A 13,164-nucleotide genomic window follows, 5' to 3' on the forward strand; every position below is an offset into this window, starting at 1 on the left:
AAAATGTGATGGAAACTCCTTTTAGTTGAGAGGGTTAAGCCACAGCTGAATATAGTTCCAATGAAATGCATTAATTATTCCTTCCGTAATAATGGATAAAACATTCGAACTACAAAGCATCATTAACGCATTTTTTGCCCACTTGAGGCCAATGAAACAGGCTGAGACACAAAACTGACGTATTATCACCTAATAAAGTTATTATAGCAAACATGCTAACAAACAGTAATTTACATGCACACGCACAGGGATGCATTAATAATAATGTTGGGCCTCATTTCTGGCCACCTAATGAGTGTAAGTTCAGTAGTTATTCTTGTTTTAATTGGTTTTTTGGTTCAGTCAACTATCACAAATATCTGGTTTCCATGCTAAATGCTCTCCTATGCTTGCCAGTTAGTTGCTAACTTTGTGTGAGTGCTGTTGGCTGTCGGACAGGTAGCATAAAGTGAATTTATTGCAGCATTTTCTGGTGGCTAAAAATGACAAATGAAACCAGTGAGCATGAACCAAAACAAAAGTGTGGGCTGTAAAACCAAAACAACAAGCTAAAAGACACTAAAATGCTCTATATAGATGAGGGGAACTGCAGAGTGTGTGGGTTCGTCATTGCAAGTAACCTCTTCTCTATTACACACAGTTATTTGATATTTAATTGATGTGAAAATATTGATTAGTGCAGCTTTAAGACATTATGTCCTCAATGAGAACTCCCGTGCTTTTGGTTAAACATTTCAAGAAGCACATTTACAAGAAAAATGCAGAAAAACACCAGCCTGATCTTTTAACCTTCAGCACACTGCATGAGCGCATTCTGCCGACTCTACAAAATATCAAAACTCCTGCTCCTAAACAGCACTAATGCAGGTCAGTCTGCAGAAGAATTAGCAAAAGCTTGATGTTTCCAGCAGCTCAGGTTGCCTTGGCTATGCTCAGCAGCTCTAACCGTTAGGATCAGCAAGGTCATTTACAACGGTACTAAGCATTTAAGTCCTTGTTGTCATTAGCCAAGTCCACACAGACACACAGCAGCGGTCAAGGAAGTAAACAACGCCTAATGGGCGCTAATGTGCTTCTTAAGTGCCTGTCTTGCATATGGCTAAAGTCAGAATCAATCTTTCACTGGCCGGCTGCCGGTGTGCTCTAACAGCCCATCCTGGAAACTGTCACTGTCTCTTCTGCTTTCTCTAACCACACAATTCTCATAAAGGAAATGACAAAGATGCAGAAAAGCTGGCCAGATCTGTTAGTAAAATCCTTACATTGAAGCTGATAACACATGTAGGACATCTAGGACAAGCGCTATTCATCAATACTCATTTGCACTACACGAGCATACCAGCTACCCTCAGGGCGCAGTTATTGAAGTCTGAAAAAGTCTTTCAATGAAGCACTCAAAATGAAAAATATGAGGCAAAGGGAGAGATAAGTTCACTTTCCAGCAATATACAGGTAGCGCTGACAGGTGAGTGATTTAGTTTATGCATGGACACACACACACAGAAACATATACACAGTTGTTGCCGGTGCTGCCAAGTGTATTTATGGAGTCTAATCTCGCTGTCAGCCACACAGGAAGAGAGAGCGAGCAGGGTCTGGCTCTTCTTCCAACAACAATCACTCACAGAGGATTCAAACAGGACACATTATTCAACAGAAACGTCAAGGGGAATTCACGGCAGGCAGATAAGAGCCCGTCTGGGAAAACAAAACAAAAAAAAAAAAGCAAGGCTCTGAGGCCGATGTATCTGCAGTCAGCTATACTGTCCGACTGCGATGATGGTTTTGACTGCGTAGGTGAATTTTTTATTGTTTTGTAGAAGTGTAGAGATCAATGAACATGTCTTATTCAGCTGGAACCTGGAGAAACACATGTGCTTCTTGTGTTTTCTGACTACAGCTGTTCATTCTCTCCGCCACATACCTACCCTTAACCCTTCACCTAATGTAATCCTAAGCTTCACCCTAAACCCAAGTCCTAAACCACTTAAACAAGTAAAGACATGAAAAATAAGCTGTCTGGATGTTGTTCCTCCCTCTATCCTTGACCGCCCACAAAGGCAGAAGCATTCAGTGGGACAGACTCTCTAAGCTATTCATTTTAATGATGCTGTGAGTGCTGACATGCGGCACTCACCAGGTTCTTCAGTAGGGCAGACAGCTCCTTGGTGAGGGAGGAGAACTTGACGAAGGCTGTTCCCAGGTCAGGGTTGTCCCGGCTGATGAAGTTGCTACCAAATTTGTCCAAAGCTTGGGCGTAGTTTTCTTCATTCTGGACGTGATCTACATTGGAAACGCAGAGCAAAGGCCAAAGAAGTGGTCAGTTTATCTGCCCTGGGCTCTGGCTGATGATTAGCACAATTAGCTTGGAGTGTAGAGGACTGGAAGTACCCTCCTGTTTTAACAACATCCTGACAGGGTAATGGACAGAAGTAAAGCAACAGAAGCAATGATGATGGTCACATTTTTACAGTTTTTTTGGACAAAATTCTTGGAAATCTGCTTGTGTTTAGACAGTTAACATGTTAGAAGTTTGGGTCTTTTAAGAAAAAGTATTGAAACCACTTCCGACATGACACTTTCTGGCTTTTTGCCTTCATTGTAGTGAGACAGAATGGAAATGTGGGAAAAGAAACCAAGGGGAGTGGCATAGAGCAAAGGTTCAGTCTAGTGGGAGTCAAACTGGGGAGATCATTTTTGCCCATGTCATATGCACCTGAACCACACAGCCATCATGTATCACGTTTCAGGACTTTGCATAACAGCATCTTTATATTTATCAAATGTAAGGTATCAAATAAAAGCGCTGTCCTCGCATTAGCAAAGAAATTCAAGAGCTGGTATTGAAAATCGGCATGCATCTGCTCTTTGCAGATGACGTGATTCTGTTGGCTTCACCGGATCGTGAGCTTCAGCATGCAACGTGGTGGTTTGCAGCAGTGAAGCAGCCATGATGATATTCAGCACCTCCAACAGGGCTCCAAACTAACTTTTTCCACTGGTAGCACTGGTGGGAGCAACTTTCTCAATTGGATGTACCTCTCATCTGGGTACAAGAGAAACACTTCCCTTGCTGATCGCCTTCTTATCGATAGACCCTAAATTTACCGATGTTCCCTAAACGCCTCACGTTGCAGCTGCAGTAGATGCTTCCAGGTAGCTGCAGTGCACTCAGACAGGTGTGTCAGCAAAAATTACTTTGGCTTTTGGGTTCAAGAGAAACTGTAAAATGGAGATGGACAGACAGATTGGGCGTTGTACCAGACCATTGTGAAGAAGAAGGAGCTGAGCCGGAAGCCAAACTTCTCGATTTACCAGTTGTTCTACGTCATCAACTCTGGGTAGCAACCAAAGACTGAAATCGCAAATACAAACAGCTGAAATAAGTTTCCCGTGTAGGGTGGCAGGGCTCGGACATTAAGAGGACGTTTGGAGTAGAGTCGTTGCTCCTTTCGCTTTAAAAGGAGCCAGCTAAGCCGGTTCAGGGATCTGATTAGGAGGCCTCCTGGGCATCATCCTCTGGAGGTTTTCCCTCCTGGGTAGAGCTATAACTCGCTGCAGGGATTATATATCTCATTTGGCCTGGGAAGACTTTGGGATCTCCCAGGAGGAGGGGGAACATGGAAACTGGAGAGTGGTGTCCAGAATACCTGCTTCCACCTTGACCTGACTGTAGTATAGAAAATTGAGATGGATAGTTTCGAAAACTTACCCCCTACTTGTTGGACTTCTTTCTGACAAGGCATCTCAATCATCACAACAGCAAGTCAAATATATTTCTACTATTAGTGACTTGAATTGTGCTCGCAACGACTCTGTCAAGTGTGTGAAAGATCGTAGACATTAAACTCTACTTTAAAGTCCGTTTACAGGCCCAGGTTGAGCTGAATAACCAGAGTTGTACAAAGTTTGATAAATTGGGGATGAACACTGCAAGTTTAAAAATTCTGGGGGTGTGGAGTTAAAAAAATGGTGAGGTTACTAGATTTCTGAAACCTGCTGAGAACATAGCAGTCGAGCTGGATTGTAGATAATATATGCATGGAATAAAAAAGGCCCTATATCTAGTCCTGTTGCTTTCATTTTGATCTGTTTTTTTTAAACTGTCAACTTCATACTGTGCAATGCTCAGAAAGTGGAGTCCTCTTTTGAATTTCTCAGACTCCCAACAAGTCAGAAGAAACTTTGTAAGATGAGAGAAACATCTTCAAGGAATCTACGTCACCTGGGCTGAGATTCTTTAAAACCAGGAATCTCCATAACAGGAAGTATTTGTTGCAACAACAGTTTGAAAATCAGGAAAATGGGCTGCAGATAAAGAAAATACTTCTGTGGTACAGCATTCTTTGTTTTAGCGATGTTTCTAATAAGACAGATGTGGCAGAAATGCTCAGACCCTTCAGTGGAAAGTACCTTCTTGTGAGCAGCAACAGAAGCGAAAACAATAACAAACATGTGTGACCTTGGCCCGTGTTTTTTGATGAGCGCTGCTCCTCAGAAGGGCCTTTGTTGAATAAATTTTGACAATAGAAAGCCATCTTTATGTACAGTTAATGTCAGCGTGACAAGATGTGTGGTTCTCCAGGTCGGCGAGACTCTGCGGGAGCCATCAGTCAAACTGCAGCATCCATCTGTCCTTGTCGTTAAGTTGCTGATGGACGGAAGGTGGAGGAGGGAAGGTGTTTCCACTGCTGCCACATCTGGAGAGGAGGCCTGAGGGGGAGGTCAGGTGAGACAAGAACCCTGCAGACCTGATTCCGCCAGCAGCCATTTTGAACTTTGTCATCGTGGATACAATCAAAACAAACATGTAGTTACTATTGAGGACAATCTGCGTTTTCTTCTTTGTACTTCCTGTCTTTTCTTATATGACTTTCTGGGGATTTTGTTGGAAAATCTTCCGTATTCTGTGTTTTCGCATGTTTGTGAGTGGTGTTTGATTGTGCACAGCTTGAGCAGTTCAAGTTCTTCAAATTTCTTGAACATCCTGACAAATTAAGTTATTATATTCATCATTTCATGAAACAAAGCCCCATTGTAATGCTATTTAGGGTAGGGATTTAACTACATTATTTTTAATCTATTTTCTTGAGTCAGAAAATGGCGAAAAATGTTGATAAAAATCCAAGATTATGTCATCAAATGTCTTGATATTCAATTTCCTGTCATAAATGAGCAAAGAAACCACAAAAATTCACATTTAAGAAAATGAAATGAGAGAATTGTGACATTCCTTTTCTTAAAAAAAAAAAATTACTCAACCCAATTAATCAAGTATTAAAACAGTTGGCAATTAATTTAATAGCTGACAACTAATTGATTAATCAATTAATTGCTGCAGCTGTAATTTACAGTGTGTATTTTTATTCTTTGTGCATTTACTTTGAGTAATTACATTTCAAAATAAAGTTTTTCATGGTATTCTTGTACCGGATTCAAATTGCTGCAGGTTGATTATTGCTCACTGTCCGTGTTTTGCATCAGAGCGGCATTAAACGCTAATTCCGGTTTATTTACATTCACATGGCTACTGTGGCTCTATAGGTCATGCTAACATTGCATTCTCCACCACTGTTATAGTGTTTTTCAGGAATGAGGAGTTGCACAAATAGTGTATGTTGTGGCAAAAAGCACCAGCTCCTGGCAGCTTTGCAAAAAAACATTATTTTTACATAAATGAAATGAAAGCGAACACAGAAATAAACCACCTGGCATTGAGCATTTTCATCCAAAGCAACCTGATCTAATCACCCTGGACACTCATCCCCTGGTGGCTGTTTGTTTTCTACTGCAGCTGTTTCAATCTATGAAACCTGAAGCGGCGTTTATTGTGAAGCCGACAGGAAACGAGATGTAAAACGAGGCAGTTATTTTCTGTATTTTCCTATCAGGAGAGAACTTGCTTTCAATTTCTGCAAGGCTAATGGGACAAAACAAGCAGCCTCAGTGAGCTGTTAGAGGCCAAGCTACAGGCTTCAACTCAACGACTAGCTAACCAGCTACATTTACTGGATTCTGCTGTTGTGAGGAAAACAGTGCAAAGTCTGAATAAGTTACTTTACCGATAAACAATCAATTAATCAATGACAAGTCAAGTAGAGCATTTTGTTCCCTACTGTGTTAGAGCTGTTGTAGCTACCCTGAAAAGCAGCTCTGTAATGTATATCACAGAAAATATATTACAAGTGTTGTCCAATGTGGCAATTCTTAAACTCTGGTTAGAAGTCATTAAGTGTCACAAAAGACTTTGTCATGGTGGCCCTTAGATAGTTAAACATCCTCAATACTTTCTGCTCATCTTAACATCATATATATAATATCATATTTAAATCAAAGTTCTGTTTAATTAGTTGGGTATTCAAATGCAATTTGTTCATATAATTAGTCAGTGGTTATTTAATGTTTGAAGTCTATGCTTTATTTACCAGAAGTCTCATTGTATTTAATGCACGACTGTTTTTGTACTTCTGGTTGGATGCCAAACTGGATTTTATCATCTTATTATTTGTACTAAAGTTGAAATCAATAAATCTAATACTGTCTGAGCTTTAAGTATGTTTTCAAAAATTACAGATTTTCCTCGTATCGTGCAGACCCAGTGGAAAACCAGCTGCATCGTGTGGCACATATCAATTATCACTGAGTTTGTTTGACTGCTGTAAAGTCATTAACCTGCTGCTAGCTGTTTTTCTGACACAGTGTTTGTGTCTGAAATCTTAAGAGTTCCAGTTTTAACTGGATAAAGTATCTAGAGGGTATTTATATGCATGATTGAATGAAATCTTGGCTTCTTTCTGTTCTCGCTCTAACGATGCATTATATTTGCATAACAAGATGCACAAAAAATCCACTCTTGTTTGTGTTTTAAACCTCTAAACCCTAAGCAGTTTCTGTGTTGTCTTTGGGTTGTTCTGGGCTCATTTTTCACTGCAATCTGAAGTTGTGCACCAAACAGGAGAGCCATGACTAAAAGTGGGAGCTCAAAAAGGTCTTTTGAGCAGAATAACAAAGTTAAAATGCATTAAATCATAAAAAACTAAAGTTGCATTTCATTGATAGTTTATTGTCCAACAATTCTAAAAACCTAGACTCAATATGGTGGTACCAATACTGGAAAAACTGGTTGCTTTACATACCAGAGATATTTGATTATTTACTTTCTAATTTGTTTCCATACTCCTGTCTCATCAGGGTAAACACTGCCTGCAGTTCAGCCAAAAAAATTGTGTAGAATTTTTAGGTTTTTTTTTTTTTTTTTTTTTTTTACATAGTCTGGTTAGAGCAAATGGTGTAATTTTGAAAAATGTTCAAATTAGACATTTTGATGAAATATCACAATTTTAGGATTAGATTTGGGTGTTTTTCCAATGGTGGCATGTTATAGATGACTAGTTCAGGGACTACAGTTTGTGGCTTTGATAAATGGTGTAATTTTGGTGATTTTTTAAAAAGAAAATATGCCTTTCAAACCCAACACTAGGTTTTGAGCTTCAGAGGGTTAATATCACATGAAGTATTTGTTTCACTTTAACTAGATGCTGCGAGCTGCCAAGGAAACTAAAGACTGTAAAAAATAGCTAACTTATTAAACAGCTGACTTCCAGCTGCTCCAGCGGTTCTTTGTTTCTCATCATTCAGAGTCAAAATGAGAAAAAGGTAAACTTGGTCTGTGGAGAACAAACAAACTTTTTTGTGGGACAAACATCTGAAACTGTCAATTTGCAGGGAGGAGGCCACTCAAAAATATTCAGTGGAAAATTACTGAGGAACCATGTCACAGCAACAAGCAAAACAAACTCAGGTGTTGGTTTCTGGGACAGCCTGGATACACACACAAAACACCATCTGTCCCACAAAAGGCAATGCTCCAGACAAAAAAAAAAAAAAAAAAAAGCAATCCTCATATTTATTAGAGATATTTAAGAAATCCTGGGCTTTCCTGTGGGGTTTCATTTTGGAAAGGGCTGTTAAAGTGTACCCAAACATGAGCCAAAGCACAGTGAGGACAGATAAATTTAGAAACAGACCGTCTCACCTTGACCTGAACTGTAGATGGCCTTCACTGACTTCTTCACCTTCTGCAGGGAGGTTCGGTCCTGGTCCAACGCCTGGAAGAAAAAAAAAAAAAAAGCAGATGCTATCAAAAACATTTTATCCCTTAAACATTCACATGGAAAGACAGCAAAGATATTTTCAATATTCAAACACTTGTTTTAATGGCAGAGCAAATATGAGGAGATTAGGGCAAAAAGAACAACAAATATTTGTTCAGTAATTCAAAGCATGCATACGCTATAAAGCCAGAGCTCACAATACAGTGCTTGACCTGAATGTGACATAAATCATTATTTCAGCACTGCTGACTGACGGAACAGAGTCTTTGTGTTCGCTAACAGTTAAAATAAATAGGCGGTATTTCCAATTTTGTCACAGTTTGGCTCTTTATTATTACAAATTATTCACAATGAAAACACTTGAAAAATAAACACTGCCGCTGACCTATTGTTTCAGCAGGTTATCCGTCTCACTTCCCCGCAAGTTCAGAGATTAATGCTCAAGAGTTTTGCAGCCAAAGCACAGGGGAGTTGAAATAATGACCATTATAAATTAAAAAAACACACACACATGCAGTAGATCATAGCACAAGTGGTTACTCATTTGATAATAACAACGATCTAACTGCACAAAGCGCGACCCTTGAGCTGATTTCACCATCGGCCACCCCAGAAAATACGGCTTCACACGAGGAAAATTCATCATCATAAACATCATCCACATGCAAGAGAAACTCATCATGTGGCTGTATTGCTCAGCTTCCTGCCTGCCAGAGAAAATAACAACTACATCTGAAGTGACACTACATTCAAAGGCACCACATAACTCACATATCCCCGTTAGGAGTCACAGCATGACTGACACGTCTGCACACGGATTAAAACTAGTCAGCTACATGTGGGAGTTTTGTTGATATCATAGATTAAGTGAAATGTAAGATTGTGATGACCTCTTGACTCGAATTTTGATCATAAAGTTTTAAATTTTTCAGCTTTTTCTTCGTCAACGCATCTCGTTTTGGTTTCTACCTTCATCATAGTGCTGTTTTTCTCATAATTCCTCATTCGTTAACTTTTAAATCTCTCTAAATGCCCTTCTTCGATTAAGTGCCATCTAACTTTTCATATTTTATCCTTGCCTCTGACTCATTTTGGCTGATATCGGGTATAAATAGTTTGACTGGTGGCTTCTAATGAAGACAGATCAGAAGAGCCAAACAGATGATGCAAAAATAACAAGGCACATTATTGTGGTTTATTGTCTTCTATGAATGCAGACAAACTGTGGGCTGGCTGACTTCAGATGCTGTTTATGCCATCGCTTTTTTTGGTTGCAGGTTCTATAAAAGTGAAGTTGGAGTGAAATGATAAAGGCCCTGTGTTTTATGACGATTTGCCCAACAATTTTAACAACTGATTACTTTGGGTGATTTTTTTTAAGGAAGAAATAGTCAAAATATTCTGATTCCAGCTTCTTAAAAGTCAGATTTCTTAACTCCTATGTGACAATAACTTGAATACGTTTGGGTTGTGGACAAAATAAGACATTTGAGAACATCTTCGTCAGCTTTGGAAACCATTGATTAACATTTTATAGTCCAAACAACTCACGAATCCAGAAAATAAACGGCAGATTAATAAACAATGGCAGGCAAAGTGTATTGGAACAGATTTTTGTTGCCTCTGCATGATTTATTGCTCTAACTTGTTGTGCACAATTTATCTCTTACTGTAGTTTGTGTTTTATAAAACTGTGTTTATTTTATCCAAGTTATAATCTAAGCTGTTCACTCTAAACAGTTTAAATCGTGTCTGTAAGAAAGAGTGGAATATGTTGCACATGTTGCCTGGAAATAAATAAAAAGCTGTCAAATCACGATACTTCCTCATCTCTTTGTTTTTGCTTTAATGGTTGAATAAATGAGTAATGCTGCAGGACAAGGAGAAGTCTTCAAACAGACCCAGAAAATCCCCAGAAATCCTCAATCCTTTACTTTAAAACACGGTATGATAAGCAAAATTCTCAGTAAATAAGGATTATGACTCTTTTATTACAGAGAATCAGAATAATAATTGAAGAACTGGTCATCAGCATGGGTAAAGTTTCTCTAAAAAGTGGTCCAAAGTTTCTACAAAACTGCAATACTTTACATTCTATCAAGGCTGAGACATCAGAGTTGCTTTCTGATGCCTCTACCTGGTCTTAGTGACGCTTTTTAAAGCTTTTTTAAAATGAAGAAGTATTTTATGATTTATAACCATATTTGCCACTGTTACCAGATTTTTTCAGTCTGAACCCTCAAAATGAGTTCAACAATGTCTTCTTCTGGTGCATTTGAGGACGTTCTGGGGCTACAATTTTTTGTGAACCATTTGAAATCATCTCTAGTTTGTAATCTAAATAAAAGTCATTGTAACCAGCCACACCTAGGAGAAATGATCCTGCAGCCGGCCAGGAGTAAAACCGAGTCCAGGAACCATAATGATCTCATCCCCTATAAAAACACTGATCAGTGGGCTTTTACTAGCAGGCGTATCATGCTGGCACCACCGCTACGTATCCAAAAAAATAGGTTTAATCTGGTGATAAGCCCCCGGAGGATTCCAAGACGGCACCTTCTCTGTAATTACGTTATTTACCAGTCGTATTACCCTGATTGCTATCTATAAAGACGGCTCAATAAAACGAGAGGCAGACGTTTATTTGATGGCAGAATATGGGACTTTAGCGCAGCACACACAGAGAAAACGATGACAGCGATGCCGAGGTCAAGCACTTATCGCTGCAGTGAGCTAAACAACCGGGAGACGCTGCAAAACAACAACATGAAAATCACCTGTCACACTGCACACCATTTGTCTGGGCGGCATCTATTATCGGATCATTTGCTGCAGGAGAAGCTGAGCTAATTGGACGACTCGTTAGGAAAAAGTGGACACGCGAGCGACACAAACGCACGTCTGCATCACCTGTGTCTGCATTGATGGAATTATTTATTCTGACAGTGCAAACATTTCCCATCCAGCCATTTTAACCGGAGAGAACCAGACCATAACTCTGCCATGTTGGCTCATAACGGATGATAAACACAAGCAAAAACACCGTTACATCAAGGTCAGTCGGCTAAAAGCAGGAACGCACACACACAACAATGGGCTAATTAAATTTCACAACATAATTAAGCCGTCCTTGGCCTCCCTTGGACAGTTTTACATGGCTCTTCCCCAATTACGGCAGCGGTAGTTTGCCGCCGCAGGGCCCTTTCTGCCAGGGCCGAGCCCTTTGATCCCGCTGCACATGGGAACAAACTCTGCTGCCACATACCTCCCCACACTGCCTCATTATTTAGCCTCATGTCTGTTTGGCTAAACAATGGTCCAAACAGGCCGGGGCCAGTATGAAAATTTAATGGTAGCCCTCATCTTGGCAATGCTGTCTCTGTTGATGGTATTATCCTGATGATTACTATGATGAAAATCTTCAAACAGTATAAAAACAAGCTCAAATGATGAAAAAGACTCACTCAGAATTAAAAAACACGTCACATAGCCACATGTCTTGCCTACAAAACGGATTTCTCTCCTGACTGCTAATGAATATCAAGAGGAAAATGGCACAGGAGGCTGTGATGGTGTTGTTGAAGGCAATAAAATCAGATCCAGGGAGTCCAGTTTGATTTTTTTTGTCATTTATCATAGCATCTACAAGGTTATTAAAAAAAAAAAAAAAAAAAAAAAAAAACAGGATTACAGCGTTTATCTTGCAAAGTAATCCAAACAATGGGTGCTTGAATATACGACTTTATCATCTTGCCAGACGATTCACGCTTTTTTTGCCAAACAGCTCTGCCTTTTTGTACCTTTTTGGCTCCGCTGCAGGATTCACATCAGCATCCAAAAGCAAGCTAACACCTTGTTTATCGGCCACCCAGCCAACTCTTCACTTTAAAGCAGATATTGTTAAAGTGTGCACAAGTAACAGCTTTTAACTGACCCCAAACAACAGTTTTACTATCTTTTAACCGTCTGAACTCCAACATTACACTGTTATCTGAGACAAAAACTGTAAAAACATGGAAAATCTTTTATTTTCAACTTTCCATAAGTCCTTAAACTACTTAACTGTGCCGTTCCATCTGGAAACTTCGGCAAGTTTAAGCTTAACGTTTTGATATTTCGTCAAAATCACTTTATTCGACATGTCTCATTTTTAAAAAATGCCAAAAATAAGGTGTTTGCTTGAACTAGATACTGTAAAAAATGAAAAATTCTGTGCTTCTTTTTGCAACTGTGAAGCCATTAATGAATCATCTGCCAACAGTGACGCGACAAAAATTCAGGGAGTTTTTGGTTGAACTGCAGGCTGTGTTTATGCAGAACAGATAGGAGACATATACTAGTAGCAGAATGGAAACAAATTAAAAGTGTTAATAGTAAAACATCTACAATATGTGTAGTGGTAACACTTGGGAGCACCTTTTTTATTGTTGCAAACTGAATAATCAAATTCTATCGCGACTTATGATGTTATAACTATCATACTGCACAAAATACATTCCTGAGTTCTGCCTTCTTCTAGCTGTGGTTGTGTTGTTTCCATAGAGGCGTGGGATTTTATATTGCAGTGAAAAATGTCCCTACTGTGAGTAAAACTCCAACAGGAGCAACAAACACCTCAGAAACTGCAGGTTGTAAGCAGCCACAAAGCCAAGCAGCACAAGCACTAGTCACCACACTATCTAGGTCCATGTGGCACCATGAATGCTCAACGCAATGAAACATTTTGAAAAAAGCTGTCTCACTCACTTAAAGCAGTAATTCGACATTTTGGGAAATAGGCTTATTCGTTTTCTTGCCTTGAGCTGGATGAAACGATCAATACCACTTTCATATCTGTGCATTAGGTAGGAGTCTACTGCCAGGAGCCGGTTAACTCGGCTTATCACAACACGGGGGAAATGGGGATGCAGCTATTTAAATCATGTTTACTGCACAGGTGAGAGTGGTATCAATGGTCTAATCTAACCCCCAGTGGGAAAGCTAATAAGTGCATTAAACAGCTTCCTTTCCACCCAAAATGCGCCGCTGTGCTTTCAAAAACACAAAGACA

The 13,164-nt window shown here is 39.5% G+C and overlaps 1 protein-coding gene across 3 annotated transcripts in view; it reads right to left on the bottom strand.

Moving 5' to 3' along the window:
* asap1b (ArfGAP with SH3 domain, ankyrin repeat and PH domain 1b) overlaps positions 1–13,164 on the bottom strand; it is a 79,112-nt gene that overhangs the window by 38,947 nt on the left and 27,001 nt on the right. For all 3 annotated transcript variants that reach the window (XM_023285138.3, XM_023285110.3, XM_055007131.1), the window contains exons 2-3: positions 8,036–8,108; positions 2,138–2,283 (exon numbers count right to left, since the gene is read on the bottom strand). In XM_023285138.3, coding sequence (XP_023140906.1) covers positions 2,138–2,283; positions 8,036–8,108 — 219 coding nt within the window. The remainder of the gene's footprint in view (positions 1–2,137; positions 2,284–8,035; positions 8,109–13,164) is intronic.

This window comes from Amphiprion ocellaris, chromosome 22, assembly GCF_022539595.1.
Source record: "Amphiprion ocellaris isolate individual 3 ecotype Okinawa chromosome 22, ASM2253959v1, whole genome shotgun sequence".
In the NCBI taxonomy this organism is placed as follows: Eukaryota; Metazoa; Chordata; class Actinopteri; family Pomacentridae; genus Amphiprion; species Amphiprion ocellaris.